The sequence below is a fragment of the Rhinolophus sinicus genome, chromosome 15 (genome assembly GCF_057876585.1).
Source record: "Rhinolophus sinicus isolate RSI-liver-muscle chromosome 15, RSI-T2T, whole genome shotgun sequence".
NCBI classification, from domain to species: domain Eukaryota; kingdom Metazoa; phylum Chordata; class Mammalia; order Chiroptera; family Rhinolophidae; genus Rhinolophus; species Rhinolophus sinicus.
In genome coordinates, this window is record NC_142515.1 from 85,343,611 (window position 1) to 85,365,290 (window position 21,680).

Genomic DNA, 21,680 nt, shown 5'->3' on the forward strand with positions numbered 1-21,680 from the left:
AAGCCCTTTCCTGACCATCCTAGGCTCTGCTTTTTCTTTTTCTGTACCACGTAGGCAGTTTCACTTATGCAGTTATAGCATTCATTGCTTATTCTCGATTCACTTCCCTAGAACTTTCTGCTTCTCCAAGGCTGGGATGTCTTTCTGTTTAGTTCCCTGCTGTGTCCTCAGTGTCCAGAGAAGCACTGGGCATAGAACAGGTGCTCGGTGAATATGTGTAGAATGAAAGGTGGGCCTGCAAACTCGCAGCCCTGAAAGCACAGCCTCCAGAGCCAGACTCCTGGCTTCAAATCCTGGTACCACGACAGTAGAGTGTGAGCAGATTATTCTGTCTATGCCCTGCGTTCCCCGCAGTGCAAAGCAGAGAATAGCAATCATGCTCTTCCTGCAAGGAGTCTGAGACCAAAGCGTTCATAGCACTGCTCAGGGAATCTCACTGACTCTTATCTGTGAATTCACGGGATCGATCTCCACGTTCACAGATGAGGCTCAGAGGGGCAAAGCCAGCTGTCCAGGGTCATATCTGCCCCTAGTAGGTAAAAGCATCCACATTCAAATCCAGGCTTGTCTGATTCCAGAGCTCAACCTTTTGGTCCCTGCAGGTCACTGAAGGGCTATCTTGAGCACAGGATTTCTGCTCCGTGTCATAGGGATTTTCGTCCGGGAGCGACCTCCCTGTCGCTGAAGGCATGTAAGCAGAGGCTGAATAACTGTGGCAGAGAGTACGCCAGGTGCACGTTGAGGGGTTTCCTTTACAATTCCCTTCTTTAAGATGCCCAAGAAGGGCTGACTTATTCCTGGAGGTCATTTCCAGATCATTATGAAGGTATGTTCCTCAATATGAGGAGTTAGAACATATTTCATTTGTTTGTTAATTTTAGACTTTAAATAGTCAGTTGTATGGTATGTAAGCCTTCATTCGAACCCTACAAATATTGGAGGTGGGCCTGGGTGTTCATTTCTTTCTTCTTCTTTTTTTTTTTTTTTTTTAAATATTAAGGTATAATCGACATATACCATTAATTTCAGGTGTACAGGGGTGGCCGGTTAGCTCAGTTGGTTAGAGCACGGTGCTCTTAATATCAAGGTTGCCGGTTCGAGCCCCACATGGGCCACTGTGAGCTCCACACCTAGATTGAAACAACTACTTGACTTGGAGCTGATGGGTCCTGGGAAAACACACTTAAATAAAAGTTTTAAAAAAATTTCAGGTGTATAACATAATGATTCGATATGTGTATATATTGCAAAATGATCACCACAGTAAGTCTAACTAACATCCATCACCACACATAGTTACAAATTTTTTTCTTATGATGAGAACTTTTAAGATCTACTCTCTTAGCAACTTGAAAATATACACTACAGTATTTTAAACTATAGTCACCATGCTGTACATTATATTCCCAGGACTCATTTATTTTATTTTAATGATTTGTAAGAGCTAAGCATTTTCTTTGGGCCACAACTTTTTCTGATTTGTGGTTTGCCTGTAAGTTTGTTTCCATTTAACAATGTCTCGTGGTCTTCAGAAATTATATTTTTAAATAGTCATAGCCAAATACTTTTTTCTCCATGCAGGCTTCTAGGTATATTGTTTCTATCATTCTCCCTATGTAAGGGCTCTGATGTTCTCTCTGATATTGTTTAATTTGCAGTAAAAGGGCCTCTTTTAGACATGCTCTGGGCAACTTTGCCCAGTGTGCCATTTCTTAGATAGCTTTCTTAAGCCGAGTATGAGATTCTTGGTTTTGGACTTTCATTTTACTTTGGTTTCTGAAGATTTCAAGTCAAGCATTGCTTTTTTTCATAGCATAAATCCCTCAGAGGACCTCACTGGAGTTTCCCTAAGATGAAGATTCTTTTAGTTTTACTTGTGCTAGATCAAGGGTTGCAAACTAGTCTGAGCGCCAAATCCTGCATCCTACCTGTTTTTGTAAATAAAGTTTTATTGAAGCACAGCCACGCACACTTGTTTATACATTGTCTGTGACTACTTTCACACTGGAATGGCAGAACTGAGCAGTCGCTACAGACACTGTACAGCCCATAGAGCCTAAAATATTTACCATCTGGCCCTTTACAGAAGAAGTATGCATCCCTGTGCTTGATCAACATGACTGCCTGCTTCCTGCATCCTGATTTTCTTTTCTTCATGAAAAAAAGGGCATCCCTCTCTCACATTGCTTCTGTTAAGTTCTCTGATGGTCCTGTCTTGTGTTATCTTTATAACCAGAATACCTTTGGACTCCACCAAGCACATTTTTGTTGTTTTTCCTCTATATAGCTTCAGAACTAACATCTAAAATTTATTTTCCCAGAATTAAAATTTCAGCAAACTTTCAAAACACTTAAACGATCATTCTCAATTTCTCTGGTCCCATTGCTGTGGATGAGTATTTTCAGGGCCATAGAGAGGCATTTATTTATCTTTGCTTTTTTATGTGTCACTGGCTTGCAGATTACCTCAAATGCCACTAGATGGTGCATAAACCATCTACTTGTGGTTTCATTGTGAGAGTCCTTGCCTCCTTGTCTCTGAGATGGTATTTGAGACTCTCCAGGCTCAATTGTTTATTTCTAAACAAATTAACTCTTGATAAGCAGGGAAAGATTGCATTAGGACCATTTCCTTTAAAACAGAGTCCCATGTTCCAAATGAGTGGAAAATACTCTCAGAAACATTCAAATATATATATATATATATATATATATATATATATATATACACACACACACATATACATACATACATATGTATGTATGTATATGTGTATATATATATATATATATATATATATATATACACATATACACATATATATATTGGGAAATTGATTAGTGGATTATAAAATGATAAAATATTGCCAATCCAGGCTTTCTATGAAGTCTCATAATTTGAATTAGAATGGCCAATCATTTCAGAGTGACTTTCCATTTAGTGAACACAGGTGTATCCATTAGGCACAGTGCCTGGGGCTCACAATACTATTAGGTTGGTGCAAACCTAATTGCGGTTTAAAAAGTTAAAAATAATTGCAAAAACCACAATTACGTGTGCACCAACCTAATATGAAGGGGGCCCACGACGTTGTTTAAATTTCTTTTAAGATCAGAAGAAATAAAGGAACTTTTAAAAGTGAAGATTATATTCACCTTTACACCAGGTGAATATAATCTTCAGGGCTACAACTTTGCAAGCCTAAAATATAAAAATTTTAAGTTTTTATAAAATTGAAATAAATTTAGATAACAACAATGTTACAAGCTTTGCCTTTCTCGGGGATCTGGACTGTGGCAGACACTGTAACCTGGCCCCTGTTAATTCTTTCTCACCAGTGAGGCCTTGAATTCCCTGCACATGTGCCAAGTTGGAAGTGCTGGGAGATTCATTTTTCCTGGCAGAAACTCTCAAGCAATGACAAACAGGGGATTGATGGATAAACACCCTAGCTTCCTCACTGTCCCTCAGGGTTCCCCAGGTGGGATTAAATTCTGGTTGCCCACAGTGGGGATTTCCTTCTCTCTCTCCCTCCCCTTCTCTCCCACCCATGTTTTGGGAGATAACAGCCCCGATAAACTATTTGCTCTTGAATCCTTGCCTCAGGATCTGTTTCTAGGAGGCTCAAACTGAGGCACTGATGTTCTTACCATCTTTCCTACCCCAAATGTAGTTTCTATTCCTTACAGGTTCTTGTGATTTTCTTTTCTTTTTTAAAAATTGAAATGTATGGGACATATAAGCTTGTGTAAATTAGGTGTATGGTCTAACATGTTAATTTGATACATTTACATGTTGTAATGTAATTGCCATTGTAGCAATAATTAACACCTCTGTCCTGTCACAGAATTATCATTTCTTTTTTGTGGTGGGAATAATTATGATGTCGTCTCTTAGTAAGTTTGATGATTATAATACAATATCGTTGTCGATATTCACTCTACTGTGCATTAGCTCTCCAGACTTATTTATCTACTAGTTGCAAATTTGTACCCTTAAACAGCATCTCTCCTTTTTCCCCTCCCCCCAGCCCCTGGTAACCACCATTTTACTCTGTTTTTATGAGTGTGGCTCTTTTAGATTCCACTTATAAGTGAGAGCATATGGTATTTATCTTTCTCTGTCTGAATTATTTCACTTAACATAATGCCCTGAAAGTCCATCCCTGTTGTCGCAAATGGCAGGATTTCATTCTTTCTCATGGCTGAATAACATTCTATTGTATATATCACCACATTTCCTTTATCCAGTTATCTGTTGACAGGCACTTAGGTTGTTTCCATGTCTATGATTTTCTTGTTATCGAAGAGACTCTTGCTAGCTGGGTGATAGTAGGAAAAAAATGACGTCACTTCTGAGGCTCTTCTTTTTTTGTAAAACAAGGATGATTCTTTCATGCCACCGGTCCCCTTTGGGTAGCAGACTCTTGGTTTGCTCTGTTGCATTTACTCTGTCCTTTCCTCTCAGACTCCTGAAGAACAGTGGGAAAACGCCACCTGGCTAGTGACAGAGTTTGTGCTGGTGGGTTTCTCCAATCTCCCAGACCTGAGGACCATCCTCTTCACTCTGTTCCTGCTCATGTACCTGGTCACCCTCAGTGGCAATGTCACTATCATCACCATCATCCACGTGGATCAGATGCTTCACACGCCCATGTACCGCTTCCTGGCAGTGCTGTCCCTCTCTGAGACCTGCTACACGCTGGTCACCATCCCCAATATGCTGGTTCATCTGCTCATGGAGAGCCAGGCCATCTCCATTGCTGGCTGTCGGGCTCAGATGTTCTTCTTCCTGGGCCTGGGCTGCAGCCACTGCTTCCTCCTGACCCTGATGGGCTATGACCGCTATGTAGCCATCTGTTATCCCCTGCATTACGCGGTGGTCATGAGACCTACAGTCTGCCTTTGCCTGGGAGCCCTGGTTTTCTGCTCCGGGTTCTCCGTGGCCCTGATCGAGACCAGCATGATCTTCTCCTCGCCCTTCTGCAGCAGCAACCGTGTAGAGCACTTCTTCTGTGACATTGCCCCGGTCCTGAAGCTCAGCTGTGCTGAGAGTACAGGCAAAGCTCTGGCCATCTTCTTCCTGAGCATCCTTGTGGTGCTGGCCTCCTTTCTCCTCATCCTCCTCTCCTATGCCTTCATCGTGGCCGCCATCGTGAGGATCCCCTCGGCTGCTGGCCGCCACAAGGCCTTCTCCACCTGCGCGGCCCACATCACCGTGGTCATTGTGCATTTTGGCTGCGCCTCTGTCATCTACCTGCGGCCTGAGTCTGGAGGAAACCCCAGCCAGGACCGCCTGGTGGCTGTCTTCTACACGGTGGTGACGCCGCTGCTGAACCCGGTGGTGTACACGCTGCGCAACAAGGAGGTCAGGGTGGCTCTGAGAAGGACCCTGGCGCGAAGCTGCCGGAGTTTTAAATAAACACTTGCTTTACCTTCCTGCTCTAGCTTTTTCATGATCATGTTCCCGGCCTGACACTCAGTTTCCCCACCTGGAAAATCCGGGCCACACCGAGAACCTTAAATGAAATAGCATATGTAATAAGGTAATTAACGAATAATGTCTGATACCTAGCGTGAACTCCGTAGGTTGCCTTCTCCTTTTGTCTTGATCACCTTGACTTTGGGGGGAATGCAACATGGTCTGCAGTGCAGGATGGTCACCAGTGGAAGGTGCCACTGACGGCTCAACCTTGACAGACAATAAAGGGTAGTGATTTAATCAGCACTGAGCAGGGATTGATACTCGTTTCAGTATCCTTTTATTTTTGCCTCATTCAGAACTTTTCCCACGTTTTCTGAGGGATGGGGGCTGTTTGCCATCAACCCAAGGCTGCCTTTGTTTATTTTTCCTGTCAGAATCGCACGCTGAACTGCAGTTATTTTCATGATGATCCTCTAGCTCTCTTCCCTTTGGATCCTTTATGATCCAAGGTGTATGATGGGAGAAAAAAAAAGAAGGGGGAATTTAAAAACGTTATTGTGGTAAAACATATATAACATAAAATTTGCTAGCTGAACTTTTTCTTAGTGTACCATTCGGTGGCATTAATTACATTCACAGTTTTGTACAACCATCACCACCATCTATTTCCCAAACTTCTTTTCATCGTCCCAAACTGAAACTCTGTATCCATTAAGCAATGGCCCCCCATTTCCCACTCCTCCCAGTCTCTGGTAACCTCTAATTTACTTTCTGTTACTATAAATACGCCTATTCTCGATATTTCAAATAAATAAAATCATTTAATATATGTCCTTTTGTGCATGACTTATTTCACTTAGCATAATGTTTTGAAGATTCATCCATGTAGTAACATGTATCAGAACCTCATTCTTTTTGATGGCAGAATAATATCCCGTTGTATGGATATACATTTTGTTTATCCATTCACCTGTTAATGGACACTTGGTTTGTTTCCACCTGTTGGCTACCGTGAATAGTGCTGCTATGAACATTTCTGCATAAATATCTGTTTGAATCCCTGTTTCCAATCCCTTCGGGCATGTAGCTAGGAGTGGAATTGTTGGATCATAAGGTAATTCTTTGTTTAACTTTTTGAGGAATCACCAGATTGTTTTCCATAGTGGTGTATATCCCCAGCAGCAGTGTATGAGGGTTGAATGTTTCCACATCCTTGCCAATATTTGTTATTTTCCATTTTTTTAAATTATGGCCACCCTAAGAGATGCAAAGTGGTACCTCATTGTGGTTTAGTAGTTCACTTTTGTTGAATTAAACCCTGGTGATGGATTGAAATCATCCAAAGAATCTTCTCTGACCACAGTGGAATGACATGAGAAATCAGCAACAGAAAGAAAACCAGACAATTCACAAATATATGGCAGTTAAACAACACATTTTTAACCAATGGGTCAAAGAAGAAATTACAAGTTAGACTGGAAAATACTTTGAGATGAACAAAAATGAAATCATAGCATACCAAAACTTGTGAAATGCAGCAAAAGCAGTGTTCAGAGGGAAATTCATAGCTGTAAGTGCTTATATTAAAAAAAAAAAGAAAGATCCCAAATCAATAACTTAACTTTATACCTCAAGGAACTAAAAAAAAAGAGCAAGCTAAACACTGGTGATGGGGTTTCTGCCATGATATTTTTCAGGAAACTATGGTCTGTGCTTAATGTGCTGTACCTTCCATGTACCCTTTTCCATTCTGCTCTATGTCTCAGGAGAAACCTGTATGGACCACACTGATAGTTCTTTGCCCTTTGGCTTCTGGTTGTTTTTGGTCAATGGTAGGCACAGGCAGGAGATAGAAGACAGAAGGAGACAAAGGTCAGTGTGTTGTTCTTCCCAATCTCTACCTGGTTGCCATAGATGGCTGTTAAGAAACCAGAGAAATGGCCCAGTGACTCAGGTGGTTGGCACGCAGCTCTCCTAACGCCAAGGTCCTGGTTTGATTCCCACATGGGCCAATGAGCTGCGCCCTCTACAGCTAAGATTGTGAACAATGGCTCTCCCCGGTGATGAGCTGCTGTGAGCACCTGGAGGTTGGCGTAAGCTGCCACAGGCTGCTGTGTGCTGCCGTGTGCTGCCAGGAGCGGCCAGTGACTAGTGTGAGTGGCCAGCAGCCAGCGTGAGCAGCTGGCAGCTGGTGAGAGCTGCCATGAGCTGCTGTGAGCGGCTGACGCATGACCTGCCACCGACTGCCTGGGGGGGCGGGGAGGGGGAGCACAAGGCTCATAACACCAGCATGGGCCAGGGAGCTGTGTCCTACAACTAGACTGAGAAACAATGGCTTGAACCGGAGTAGGGGGAGGGAGGAGGTGGAAAAAGGGGGAAAAAAAAAAGAAAAAAGAGGGGCTGGCCAGTGGCTCAGGCGATTGGAGCTCCATGCTTCTAATGCCGAAGGCTGCCGGTTCGATTCCCACATGGCCAGTGGGCTCTCAACCACAGGTTGGAGGTTTGACTCCCGCAAGGGATGGTGGCCTGCGCCCCCTGCAACTAAGATTGAAAGGACAACAACTTGACTTGAAAAAAATCCTGGAAGTACACACTGTTCCCCAATAAAGTCCTGTTCCCCTTCCCTAATCAATCTTAAAGAAAAAAAAATGGTAGGGAGAGCAGAGAGACAAGTCAGGTACCCTTTTAATTTGTAAATATATCCAAAGTTTAAAAACACCATGGGGAATTTTAGGAATCCCAGTAGTCAGTGAATGAGCTTCTAAATATTCATTACTTCTACAGGCTTCATATACATCCACTCAAACTGCTTCTCCAAGGGAGGGGGGCGTATATGAGAAGTTGTTAATTCTCCTTATGTTGGCTTTCTCTTTCTTAGCCTTTTTCTTTCCTATCTTCAATCACTTCTGTAACAGGACAAATATAAGTAGCTGGGAAGTGTTGAGCTCTGACAGTAAAGCAAAATTAGAGTTAAAGGCAAATGTTTATAACTAAGCATGTTTAAACACAAGCTAGGTTCAAAGAGCCAAATATTCTGCATTCCTGAGAAATCGCAATCAGTTTCTCATTCTGGTAAGTATTTCCACATTGCGTTTTGCTGCCACAAACTAAGTGGGTGTACATTTTTGAGCGCTGATCTATCTATCGTTAAAAGGTTTGAATTAGGAGACTGAAAGAAAACATTTTTTATCTATGAATTTTAAAAAAATTAAAAATGCATCCATGACAAAGGAGCCAGGTGTCACTTTCCTATGGGGGGTACTGTATCCTATGGAGGGGGACCAGTTTCCTATGGGGGGGTACGTTCTCATGGGGGTACTGTAAGGCCAAGTCAGTCCATTTCATTTCTTGTTCTTTAACAGATTCTGTGATGCCACTGTTGTCCTGCTCAGGTTCAGGAAGCTCATTCAGTGGCATCGCAATGTCCTCATAAGGTAGCTTATCTTCTCACCAAGCATCGTCAATCAAATCCAAGATCCTTCCATCTCTCTGTACCTCACTGAACATTCTCCTGAAGCTTTAATCTTGTCAAATCAGCACCCGACCCAGCGCAGCACCGGCGGCTGCTGGAGCCCCAAAGTAACTTCTTTAGCTCCAGTCATTGCATCCACATCCCAGGCTACAGGAAAGGGTGTGGGGCTCAAAGAAGCACAAAACCCCTTCCTTTTAAGGGCTGTGGATGTGGTGGTCATCACATCCATTCATATCCCATACTTCCGGCAAACACTGATCTGCCCTCCCTCACTGTGGTTTTTTTTTTTTTTTTTTTTTACTTGGAGAATAACATATCAATGAAATCATATAGTATATAACCTTTTTTAGACTGGCTTCTTTCATTCAGCATAATTTTTTTTTTTTTTTAGCTTGTGGATAGAGAATACTCCCTCCTCCCAGTTTTATTGAGATATGATTGACATATAACACTGTATAAGTTTAAGGCGTACAACATAATGATTTGATTAATGTATATATTGCAAAATAATTGCCACAATAAATAGAGTTAACATGCATCACCTCACATAGTTACAAAGTTTTTTGTACCTTAAAAGTTCTCTTGTGATGAGAGATCCTGCATCTTAGCAGAATCTTAGCAACTTTCAAATATACAAACAGTATCGTTGACTATGGTCTCTATACTGTACATTACATCCCAGGACTTACTTATCTTACAACTGGAAGTTTGTACCTTTTGACCACCTTCACCCCCATCCACCCACTTCCTGCCTCTGGCAACCATAAATCTGTTCTCCGAGCATGATTATTTTACAATTCATCCAAGCTGTTGTGTGTTTCATTAGTTTGTATTTGTGGAGGAGGAAGGTTCCTCAAGGTTCTTTCAGTGGGTCTGATAATCAAATAGACATGAGATAGATTAGCAACAGAAAATGACCAAATTAACTACATACATTGGTATAGGAACCTCACATACATGAGAGTCAGAGACCCCACATACATGAGAGGTTCAGAGACAGAAAGGGAAAATGAGGCATATATGACATTCTGAGCTAAGGATGAGGTAAGGCACCGCGTGCCTTCAGAGGGGAGAAGGTAATTGCATGATGATAAGAACAGATGTTCGGTAATTAGAAGTTTGCCCTACCCCATAGATAGGCCCAAAAATGTTATTTCTGATAATCTCTTATTACGGGCAAGGCTAGTAATTCAAATTATTCTAGGTAGTTAAAAGGGGTAGGGCAGAAGTTTTTCCTGAGCCTCTGGGTCTTGGTTGCTTTTAGATCAAAACAATTTGCATACCACAGAGGCACATCTTGGGGTGACTCCTTCTGAATCCCTACACATTATATTGCTGAGTAGTGTTCCATGGGATGGATGGATCACAGTTTGTTTAACTATTCACTTATGGAAGGATATTTTGGTTTTTCCAGTTTTTGGCTATTACAGATAAGGCCCCTAAAAACAATCATATGCAGGTTTTGTGTGCTTGGGCTGTTCAAAATCCTCTCTGGCTTCCCAACTCACTTAGAATAAAACCCGAGGAAAGCACAAGGGGATTGGGTGGGCCCCAAACACTGCACCCTGTGAGAGGCCTGGGGAAGCCATACGGTTGAAATGCAATACCCATTCTTGAGGTGCTCCCAGTCTGGGGGCCCAGGGAACGACTGAGTTCACATTCTGCGTCTTTCACTTACAAGCTGTGTGACCTTAGGCAAGTTCCTTAGCCTCTCTGTGTTTTAGCTTCCTTATCTGTAAAATGGGATAATGATAGTACAGCTCCTTTACAGGGTTGTTGTGAAGATTAAATGAGTTAATATGTCAAAAGTGCGTGGACCAGCCCCTTGCACATTGTAGGTGCTTGACAAAAAATAATGATCACTGTTTTATTATTGACTCTTGGAGTTTAATTGGGCCTAGAAGTCCTTTTCATGAAGTTTGCATTTTATCCTGTTAATTGTAGGCAGGGAGAGTGGGATGAGGGACAGAAGCGAGAGGGGACCCATTTGAAGACCGTTGGAATAATCCACAACAGCTCTCAGAGAGTGGCGGGTAAGAGATTGTTTGGAGTGTGTTCAAGAGGGAATAGGAGGAGGGCATAGGGAGAGAGGAAGTGCAGATAAATCATTGGAGGAATTTTGCTAAAGAGAGGAGCAAAGGACAGAAACAGGTAGAGAATGTGGGGCCAACAGAGGAGTTTTTTGTTTTTTTTTAATGGATGAAATTAAAACATAGGAATGATTCAGTAGAAGATAAAATTAACGATGGGGTGGAATTCTCAGAGGAAAATCCCAAAAGTTGACAAGGAACGGGAGCCAGTGTAAAAATGGCAGGATTTGTCTTGGACAGAAGTAGGGCCCTTGGTACCAGAATTACTTCCCCTTTACTGATAGGGAGATCACTATCATGAGGCCAGACGACTGAAATACGGTGGAACGCGTGGGTTGGAACCAGGGACCATTGGGCTCCGGAGCATCCACTACCCAGCACTTGGACCAGAGAAATCCCAAGAGGTAGGGCCAACAGCGGAGGCGGGGCCTCTGCCTTAGCAGTAGCTTTACGGTAAACTAGTAGGCGGGACCTGACGCTAGAGCGGGGGCGGGACTAACTTGGGATCAGGCCCTCGGATGGTGGACTCTGCGGAGTCCACCTCCGGCCAACGTGAAGGGGCGTACGGCCCAGCTGGCGTGGAAAGAGGTAAAGGCTCGGAAGGCCTGGAACTAGGGCCTGCAATGTGGGGCCAATGGAAGGCCGCCTAACGTAGTACCGAGAGGGTCTTGGCAAAGAACGGACGCCGGTGGGCGTGGCCTCCTATAGAGAAGGGCGTAAGGCTAACAATGCGAGCCAGTGAAAGGCGAGGGAAGGCGGGGCCTGTGCATGCGGCGGCCAGTAGAGAAATAGCTCTTATAGGAAGGAGGTGCCTGTATCCCGGAGTAGAGCTCCTGCTCTGCGCACGCGCGACGGGCGTCCGGACTGGGGGACACGACTGTGCGCCTGGGTCATGTGACACGAAGGGCGCTGAATTCCTCTGGAGTCAGCGCCATTTCTTTTAGGTGAAGGTTGAAGTGCCCCGGGGATCGGAGGGACATCCTGATGCAATTTAGTCTTTATCTGCGGCCTGGAGTCAGGGTCAGGCTCGGGTTCCGGCTCTCACTCGGGGGCGGAGCCTAGCTTGAGAGGGTCGTGCACGCCAACCTGGGGGCGTGGCATCATCGGTCTAGGTGACGTAGACGTGGTGGGGGCTCATCACTGGGGCTGAGATTTAGGACCTTAGTGTAAAAGAGGCGGGGCTTCCCGCCTATCCACTGAGAAGCCGGTAAGTGGGAAAATAACTATTTTGAGGCCGTTGTGGTCGCAATGACCTGTGGTCGCCTAGTTTGGGTGGTGATAGTGACGTAAGAGGGGAGCGTTGCGGGAGGGCATGGTCTGGTCCCCCGAGAGGCGTGACCTAGCTCCTGGGAGGCGTGGCCTGGTCTTAAGGGCGCCTGGTCTCGGCCCAAGCCTATCAGCGTAAAGGGTGTGGCCACGCAGAAACTCCGGAGAAGAGGGCGTGCCTTCTCCCTGGTACTGTATCTTCGCGTTCAGGCACTGGAACTGCCCCTTCTCCTTTAGGTACCACCTCATGGAGATCCCCGCGGCCGCCGCCCCTGCCGGGAGCTTCTTCACCCCCTTACTCCTGGTCTGCGGGACGTTAGTGGCTGCTGTGCTGTGCGCCGCGCACCGCCTGGGGCTCTTCTATCGCTTGTTGCACAAGGTGCGGGGGCACAGATGGGAGGCGGGCTGGGGGGCAGTAAAGGAGGAACGAGGTCCGGGTGCGAGGGACTGGTCGGGAGATTTTCTTAACAGGGCCCTGCCCCCATTGCCAAGCTGCACCTGAGGACTTGGACTTTGGCTAGTAACAGATAATCGGGAAGCTGCACTGCCAGGCACTCAGTACTCTGCCCACCTCTTTCCCCAGGGGCCGAGCCCTTTTCACAAAACAATGCTCCCTGAATACCCTGGGATCGGTGTTGTGGAGGCAGGCTCCAGAGGATGTGTCCGTGACAGTTTTGTGACAGTTACTCTGCTTTAGAGGGATTTTCTCATATACCCAACATGTCCCTGAATAGATGCGCTTGTTTCTGTCTGCATTTTCCGCAGAGGAAACTGAGGCTCAGAAAGATAGTGTAGTAGCTTGCTTTAGATAACGTATTTGGGGAAGACCTGACCCCATAAACCTGGCTCTGAGCTGTGTGGCTCCTTTCTCAGAAATTTATCCCTTCCCTAGATCCCTTTCTCAATCTTTCCTCTCCTAGCCTGGAGCAGACTTGACCCTTTCCCAATTCTTTCTCTCCTAGTCAGAAACAACACCACTTGCTTTGAGGACTTGTGGAGATTTAAGGCAAAGTGTCGGCCTCTGAAGTGCTAGGCTGTGTCTAAGCTGGAGCTAGGAGGCCATACACATGCCAGGCACTTGGTGGCTGGCAGCCTGTCAACTGGGCTTGGCCCAGTGAGTGGGAGGGAGCCTGGTAGGTCATCTTTAGCAGTCAGGCTGCCAGGCCCTGATGCTGGAGGACAGGCAGTTCTGGAGTCACAGCTGATGACCTGTGCCTCCTGCTCTTGACCAAGCACCCCTGGATTCTGTAGCTCCACCTTCCCCCTCCTTTCTCCCTAATTGCCCACCATCCCCAGGTGGGCAATGTAACAGAGTGGGGTGCTTAACAGTATTGGTTCCATGGGACTTCGAATCTTGCTTGGGCAAGTCGTGGTCCCTTAGTTGTAAAAGGATATATAGTTGACCCTTGATGAGCCTGGATCCACTTATACATGGATATTTTTCAGTAAATACAGTAAATATATTTTCCTTATGATTTTCTTGATAACATCACATAACATGCAAAATACATGTTAATCAACTGTTTATATTATCAGTAAGTCTTCCGGTGAACAGACTATTAGTAGTTGTTTTTGGGCAGTCAAAAGTTATATGTGAATTTTCGACTGCGCAGGGGTTAGCCTCCCTAAGCCCTGTGTTGTTCAAGGTCAACTGTAATGACAAGAGGATGTGGTAGGATGGTATGTGCTGCTCTGGGCCTCTTGTATGACATGTGCCTTCCCCAGCCCTCTGACTCTGCTCCCCCCCTCTTGAGGAGGGGGGTTGCCCTTGTCCCCACCTGCCCTGGCACCCTTGCCCTGGCCCTTGACAGTCTTGCTCCTCCTCCTTCATGGGCCCAGGTGGACAAGACAAGCGTCAGGCACGGTGGGGAGAGCGTGGCAGCCGTGCTGAGGGCCCATGGCGTGCGGTTCCTCTTCACACTGGTCGGTGGGCACATTTCCCCACTGCTGGTGGCCTGCGAGAAGCTGGGCATCCGTGTGGTGGACACGCGCCACGAAGTCACGGCTGTGTTTGCTGCTGACGCTGTGGCTCGCCTGACTGGTGAGGGCAGAGTGGAGAGGGCTGGGGGCTGGTGAGGCTGGGATGGGGGAGGGGCTCTTTGGGGATAGGGGTTTTTCGGGGATGGCTGGAAGGATGGGCATGGCTGCAGAGACTGACAGGGTTTGTGTTCCAGGGACAGTGGGCGTGGTGGCGGTGACGGCAGGTCCCGGCCTCACTAACACAGTGACAGCAGTGAAGAATGCCCAGATAGCCCAGTCCCCAGTCCTGCTTCTGGGTGGGGCTGCCAGTACTCTGCTGCAGGTACCTTATTCTCGGGGGGCAGAGAGGCTCCAGGGGTGCTCAAAGGGCTCACATGGTAACTTCCCTGGACCTCTCTCCACCAGAAACGGGGTGCACTCCAGGCCATTGATCAGATGTCCTTGTTCCGGCCACTCTGCAAGTTCTGTGCTTCCGTGCGGAGGGTACGGGACATCATGCCCACCCTGAGGGCTGCAATGGCTGCTGCTCAGTCAGGCACACCTGGTAGGTGGTAGGGGGCTGGGCAGTGGTCTGTCCCTAGGGCCTGGGGGCTAGGGAGGCACAGCTCAGCATCTTCCCTGTCCCCACAGGTCCAGTGTTTGTGGAGCTACCCATTGACGTGCTATACCCCTACTTCATGGTTCAGAAGGAGATGGTGCCAGCCAAGCCGCCCAAAGACCTCATGGGTCGAGTGGTCTCCTGGTGAGTAACCCCATTCCCACCATGCACTCCCCCTTTCCCTGCTCTCTCCTGTAGCCTTCTGGCAGCACCCATCCCTTTTTTGCCTCATTCATTGATTTGCATATCCACTGAGAGGAGCCCACCATAGGAAGAGCATTCTAGGTGGCTGGAATAGCATATACAAAGGTCCTGAGGCATGAACGAACTTGGTAGGGTGGGAAAGCAAGGTGGCCTATGTGGCACAGCAGGTGAGCAAAGAGGACAGGGGCAGGGGCTGGTCTCAGGGCAGCCAGCAGGGCCCATTGGGAGTACGTGTGGTTTTGTTTTTAATCTGAGATCCACTGAGAAGCATTGTAGCGCCTTAAGCAGAGGTGTGGGATACGCTGACTCAGGTTTTTGGTACCTTCCCTTTGGCTGCTGCTGGAAAATGGACTGTGCGGTTGGGTGGAAGCTGGGAAGCCACGGAGGAGGTGTGGCGGTCCCCGGATGAGAAGCGATAGTGGCCTGGATCTGGGTCGTGGCTGTGGGATGTAGAGATGTGGCTGGATCACATTGGGTGCCTGGAGAAGGGAACAGAGGGTCCCTGCAGGCCCATGACATGGGCACAACTCACTCTGGGGCTTTGAGTGGCAAGTGGCCAGGAGCTTGGAGAGAGCAGTGCAGCGGGGCTGGCCTGGGCCAAGCCTGAGGTTTTTCCTGGAAGAGCTATGAGTTTGACGGGTGCTTCCTTCAGTTGAGCGGATAGAAAGGGATCCAGGTCGGGGCACAGTGCGAGCGGAGATATGCAAAAGGGTCTGCTTTTGGTCACCACTGAGATGCGCCTGGCCGAAACAGCACAGGACGGAGAATTGATTCTCCTCCTCCTCCTCGTCCTCCCTCTCATCCCTTCCCTTGGCCTGTCCTTGTCCCTCCTCCTTCCAGGTCTTCTCCATGTATTTAGCTAGTGCCACTGTCTCAGGTACCAGGACGGGCATGGGCAACATCAGTGAACGAGACAGATAGGTCCCTGCATCCTGGGCATGTGAGATGCGCTCCGAGGGCCACTGAGCCGTTTTACTCAGTGTCTTTTATAACAACACTTTGAGTTAACATGATAAGGTATTATTATGGAATGACTTATACAAAGTCATCCAGCTTGTTAATGGCACACGAGGACTCAGCCTGGAGGAGCCTTCCGCGCTTTACCCAAAGAGCTATGTGCCATCTAATGAATGACAGGAAAGTCCAGAGAGATGGGTTTGAATCCCTGGACTGCTGCTAATTAGCTGTGTTACCTTGAGCAAATGTTAAACCTTCCCCCCCCCCCCCATTTTTATTGCGATATAATTGACAGACAGCGCTGTGTAAGTTTAATGTGCACAGCATAATGATTTGGCTCATATTGTGATGTTACCTGCTTGACTTCAGCCTCCTCATCTGTAAAATGGGTGAACGTTGCTTGCTTTTTCTCTCTAGACTAAGATTTTTGTGGAGAATAAATGAGGTCGTTTTGATAATGCACATGCTGACGTTTAAAAGAATTAACCATCATTTTCTTAAATAAGAATAGGATTGAATCCAGTGTCGTGTCAGGTGTAAGGCAAGGGTAGGGAACCTTCCTTTAACATGGTTAGGCAACCAGAACGAGAGAGGCATTCAGGGGTTCTAATGCGTAAGAAGTGGTTGGTAGCCTTGTCTGGGAGGCAGAATTTTTAAGCAGTTTTGTTCTGTGACCGGACAGCCTCTTTGCTCCCTGGACTCCCAACCCCCCACCCGCTCCATTCTTCTCCTCTCTCTCGGGCTTCCCTCCTCAGCCCCTTGCAAGGCTGGCCCTTCCCTTGCCTTTTTTTTCCAGTTGGGGTTCCGATGGTTCCATTCTGGGCCTCTTCTCATTCTCTGCAGTTTTGACTTTTCCTTCAAAGAGAAACGAAACTTCCAGTTCCAGCTGCTCCCTTCCAGTGCCTACATGTCTGTTTCTGTCTGGATTGAGTGTTCCTGGAGGGCAGAGCTGAGCAGGATTTGTCTGTGTGTCTCCAAAGCCCTCAGGGAAAGTCAGGGCCCTGTGACCCAATGAGTGGAGACAGAGAAGGGGATGCTGGAAGCCAGAGAAAGAGACAAGCTTACTAATGATGTTCCTAGCTCCCATTGATGGAGGCTTTTGCAGAGTGCTTTATATCCTGAATGGACAGATCACGGAACCTTGGGAGGGAGGTTCCCTTTTACATTTTACAGAGAAGGATGCTCAGAACGGCTATGTCACTTGACCAAAGTCACATAGCTAGGAAGTGGCAAAGCCATGTCTGCCTGACCTTGCAGCTATTGCCCTGATCCTGGCACTCCACTCCTGTGTCACTTGTTTCTGAGGGTCTGTGTCGGGTTGTGGTGGTCACCAGCAGCTTCCAAGGAGAAGTAGGCCACTGCAGACTCGACCGCTGGGGCTTATCTGTCCCTGGGCCATTGCTCCACCACCCCTGTGCCTATTCCACTCTCTTCCTGGCCCCTCTTTTCTTCCAGCTCCTGGAACCCCAGTAATGAATCCTGGTAACCACCCCTTCCTCTCATCTTTGCAGGTACTTAACGAATTACCTGGCCAACCTCTTTGCAGGAGCCTGGGAGCCTCAGCCCGAGGGGCCCCTGCCTCTGGATATCCCCCAGGCATCCCCTCAGCAGGTGAATTGCCTCTCTTCCCTGGCGGAGGTCCTCACCTGGCAGGATGGCCTCTCCCTGAGTCAGTATTGGGGCCTTGATCTTCAGGGACCAATGGTGGCTCAGGGTCGGCTCTTTGGGCTCCATCTCACCCCAGGTTCAACGTTGTGTGGAGGTCCTGAGCCGGGCCAAAAGGCCCCTTATGGTGCTGGGGAGCCAGGCCCTGCTGCCCCCAACACCCACCGACAAGCTTCGGTGAGAAGCCTCAGTCCTGCTTTTACTATGCATTCCTGTTCCCTGGTCCCCTGGTGCCCTTTCCTCACTCACTTCTGTTCTACTTGGACCCAAAGGGCTGCTGTGGAGTCCCTCGGTGTCCCCTGCTTCCTGGGCGGGATGGCACGGGGCCTGCTGGGCCGCGGCCACCCCCTCCACATCCGGGAGAACCGCAGCACTGCCCTGAAGAAGGCAGATGTCATCCTCCTGGCAGGTGGGCCTCAGTTTCCTCCTTCCCCTCCTCTCCCCCCCCCAGGACATCCCTCAGCCTGTAACCCTGCCCCTCCTAGTCTGGTACTCGTTGGCACCCCACCCTCATAATCACCCACTTTCTTACCCCTGGCCCCACCCCTTCCCCTTTCAAGGGTTTTGAACAACCCTCAACTTGAAATTCACGTGAACTCTTGCCAGGTTGCAGTTGTGTGCTGTGACCCAGCTTTGTGCAAAGGAGGACACTGCCCTACACAGTATTTGCGTTTGTGTGCATTATATAGCATTTATGGCACGTGCACATACATTTTTACATAAAATGCTTTGAAGCCTGCCAAGCACATAATAGTTGTATCAGTTAGCTATTGTTGTGTAATAACCATTCCTAAACTCAGTGGCTTAAAATGCACATATTTTTCGAGACCCAGGAACAGGTGAGATGGTAGATCTGGTTTTGGCAGGTCTCATTCCGGAGTCTGCAGTCGGGGAGGTGGGAGGGCAGCCGTGCGGATCCAGGCGGGGCTGGCTCAGATACCTGGGGGTTGGCTGGCTGTAGCTGGGCTGCAGTGGCCTCAGCTGGGATTCTGAGTTCTCTCACTTTCCCTGCCTCCATGTTCCTCCTTGCCCAGCAGGCGGCCTGGGCTGGTTAACTTGGCGGAGGATGAGAAATACGCAGGGCTGGAGGGGCAAGGTTATTAGAAAGAGAGTGGGAGCTGCAAGGCTCCTGGAAGCATGGTCTCAGGAATGCGTGCCAGCACTCCGGACATGTTCTGCTGGCCAGACCACGTTCTCAGGTCAGCCCAGTTTCAAGCGCTGGAGAGCTGCAAAGTCATTGCAGGTGGCACGGATCCAGGGAAAGGTGAAGAACAGGGGGACGCTTTTACATCTAGTGTGCCACGATGGACTAAGTAAGGTAGTGGGCACCCCCCCAGGACACTTGCCCTCCATCCACTGTCTCCCTGTCCTCCACCCCAGGAATTGTGTGTGACTTCCGCCTGTCCTATGGCCGGGTCCTCAGCCGTAGAAGCAAGATCATCATTGTCAACCGTAACCGGAAAGAGATGTTGATCAACTCAGACATGTTCTGGAAGCCCCAGGAGGCCGTGCAGGGTGAGCCCCCAGTGCCACCCCCCGCCCCACGCGTGCTCATCCTGGGCCTTCTCCTGCCTCTGCAGCAGCTGAAAGAGGCCGTCCTGCCAGACTCTGCCCCAGAGGGCTCCCTGTTGGCCAGAGACAAGTATTTGGCTCTCAGACTGGTGGGTGCTTCTGGATGAACAAATGGTGGGTGTGCGCCAGAGGGAAACCCTGGGAGTGTGCATGCGATCATGTCACCTAGCTGCAAACCTTCCCACACTGTCCACTGCTGTCAGGACGGAGAGTTCACTCCTTGGCCCCTGAGGCCTCTGTCATCCTGTCATAACCCCTTCACTCCCTTTCCATGGTCATTCTGTGCCCTGCTTTGCCCATCGTTCTAGGATGTTGACTTCCCTCAGTGTAGGTGACAGGCAACTCGTGTCAGACAGAGAAATGGCACCGTTGCATTTGTGTTTGGGAAGGTCCACTGTGGTAGCTGATGAGCAGCGAGTTGGAGGGGCCCGGGTGGTGGCAAGGGGCCTGTTATACAGGGTCAAGATGGAAATGACAGGCCTGAGGCAGGGATGGACAGGGAGAAGAAACTCAACTTCTCTGAGGCTCTAAGCTATCATTTCTGAATGGAAATGATGAAATCACCTGCTCATTTATTCATTCCACACGCACTCTGTGTGTCTGGGTTGTAGAGACGAGCTTCATGGATGGAGGTGTTTGTAGTGATGTGTTTCAGGGCAGAATTGTTGGGACTGCATGCTCTGGGGTTTGACGGGGAGGCAGGTGACGAGGTCGGCTTGGGTTTCTAATCTGCTCCCTAAACCTTGCCCACCTTCTCACCCTGGTTGCCCTAACCTGGTTCCGACAGGCTCTGGGGGTGTGTTTTGCCCGTTTTTGCCCTAGGAGTGCCTTTGTCCTGCCTCATTGCCTCCTGCTCCAGGGCTGCTGTTGGCTTCCTCCTGTCTTTGGGCCTCTGGTGCTGGAAGGGCAGGACGAGGCCACCTCTCTGCAGCTGTGCCCTCTTCCTTCCTCAGGAGACGTGGGCTCCTTCGTGGTGAAGCTGGTGGAGGGCCTTCAGGGCCAGACGTGGGCCTCAGATTGGGCAGAGGAGCTTCACCAAGCCGACCGGCAGAAGGAGCAGTCCTTTCGGTGGGGCCTGATGGAGTGGATGTGGGGGTGGGGGGTTCTGGGCAGGCTCTGCTGATCTGCACTGCTCCGTTTCAGGGAGAAGGCAGAGATGCCTGTAGCCCAGCACCTGAACCCGGTGCGGGTGCTGCAGCTGGTGGAGGAAACTCTGCCTGACAACTCGATTCTGGTGGTGGATGGCGGGGACTTCGTGGGCACTGCTGCCCACCTGGTGCAGCCCCGTGGCCCCCTGCGCTGGCTCGATCCTGGTAAGGAAAGGCCTACGCCCGGGGCAGCTTGCACCAGCCAGTACCCTTCACAGCCACCTACTTTTGGTTCTCCTAGGGGCCTTTGGGACACTGGGGGTTGGTGCAGGATTTGCACTTGGGGCCAAACTGTGCCGGCCCGATGCTGAGGTGAGTCGGGACACTGGAGGCAGGAGGCTTGCTGCTTTTTGGGCCGTGAACCACCCCATTCACTCCCTGTCCCACCTCAGGTCTGGTGCCTGTTTGGAGATGGAGCTTTTGGGTACAGCCTCATCGAATTTGACACCTTCGTCAGACACAAGGTGACCGGGCTGCCCCAGGGAAAGCCTGGGATTCTGGGAGATGTCATCAGGGCTGGGCTCGGGGAGACGTTGCTTCTGTCTGGCCGAGGTCCTGTCTCTGCCCTCTGGCTGGCCGAGCCTGGGCGCTGAACGCTGCAGCCTGGCTTCATCCTTCCCCGCAGGTCCCAGTGATGGCCTTGATAGGAAATGATGCTGGCTGGACCCAGATTTCTCGGGAGCAGGTGTCCTGTCTGGGCAGCAATGTGGCCTGTGGCCTGGCCTACACTGGTGAGGGACTCGGGCAGGGTGGGTAGGAGGGAAGCTATTTCTGGCCCAGCTGGGTGTGTGTTTCTCTCTTGGGCTGACTGCATGGTGGGCTGGGCCCCTGCCACCATCTGACTTGACCTGCCCTTTTAGATTATCACAAGGCAGCCATGGGTCTGGGGGCCCAGGGTTTGCTGCTCTCACGGGAGAATGAGGATCAGGTGGTGAAGGTGCTACGTGATGCCCAGCAGCGGTGCCAAGAGGGCCACCCCGTCGTGGTTAACATCCTCATTGGAAGGACGGACTTCCGCGATGGCTCCATTGCCATGTAGGGCCTCATGGGCGCTATCCCTGGACTATGCCTAGCTGGCCTGGAGTCTTATCCTTGCCCGCCCTAGGCCTATCCCATGAGGCCCAATGATCCTACAACCTTCCTGATGACAGGGAGGGGCGGGGGGGGGGGTGAGAGCTCAGAGGCCCCCTGGCAGTGCTAGAGAGCCCTTGGGTCTTTTTTTCTGCGGGCCCAGTTGTGCCCTTTCTCCCCTCTTTTACACACTGAATAAACCACCTCTGGTCCATGTGGGCCCAAGTACTCA

General features: G+C 48.9%; 2 protein-coding genes and 1 pseudogene across 5 annotated transcripts; 2 read left to right on the top strand and 1 right to left on the bottom strand.

The window, feature by feature from the left end:
- The first annotated feature begins 3,101 nt into the window (after positions 1 to 3,101).
- On the top strand, positions 3,102 to 6,209 carry LOC109449962 (olfactory receptor 10T2-like). Its single transcript, XM_088792412.1, has one exon. It carries the CDS (start codon positions 4,580 to 4,582, stop codon positions 5,420 to 5,422), a length of 843 nt encoding a protein of 280 aa, XP_088648538.1. The 5' UTR covers positions 3,102 to 4,579; the 3' UTR covers positions 5,423 to 6,209.
- A 2,465-nt stretch (positions 6,210 to 8,674) lies between these two features.
- On the bottom strand, positions 8,675 to 8,932 carry LOC109449961 (anaphase-promoting complex subunit 13 pseudogene; annotated as a pseudogene).
- A 2,530-nt stretch (positions 8,933 to 11,462) lies between these two features.
- HACL2 (2-hydroxyacyl-CoA lyase 2) lies at positions 11,463 to 21,680 on the top strand. Of its 4 annotated transcripts, none has more exons than XM_019736905.3 (16): positions 11,463 to 11,575; positions 12,491 to 12,632; positions 14,093 to 14,294; positions 14,428 to 14,555; positions 14,639 to 14,777; positions 14,864 to 14,975; positions 17,504 to 17,603; positions 17,737 to 17,834; positions 17,930 to 18,066; positions 19,038 to 19,172; positions 20,183 to 20,297; positions 20,373 to 20,542; positions 20,619 to 20,689; positions 20,770 to 20,841; positions 21,003 to 21,108; positions 21,238 to 21,680. In XM_019736905.3, the coding sequence occupies exons 2-16, from the start codon at positions 12,501 to 12,503 to the stop codon at positions 21,414 to 21,416; spliced, it is 1,896 nt and encodes a 631-aa protein (XP_019592464.1). In that variant the 5' UTR covers positions 11,463 to 11,575; positions 12,491 to 12,500; the 3' UTR covers positions 21,417 to 21,680. The 4 variants fall into 4 exon arrangements, with proteins under 4 accessions (XP_019592464.1, XP_019592465.1, XP_019592463.1 ...); XM_019736906.3 differs by lacking the exon at positions 11,463 to 11,575 and adding an exon at positions 11,791 to 11,931; XM_019736904.3 differs by lacking the exon at positions 11,463 to 11,575 and adding an exon at positions 11,914 to 12,194.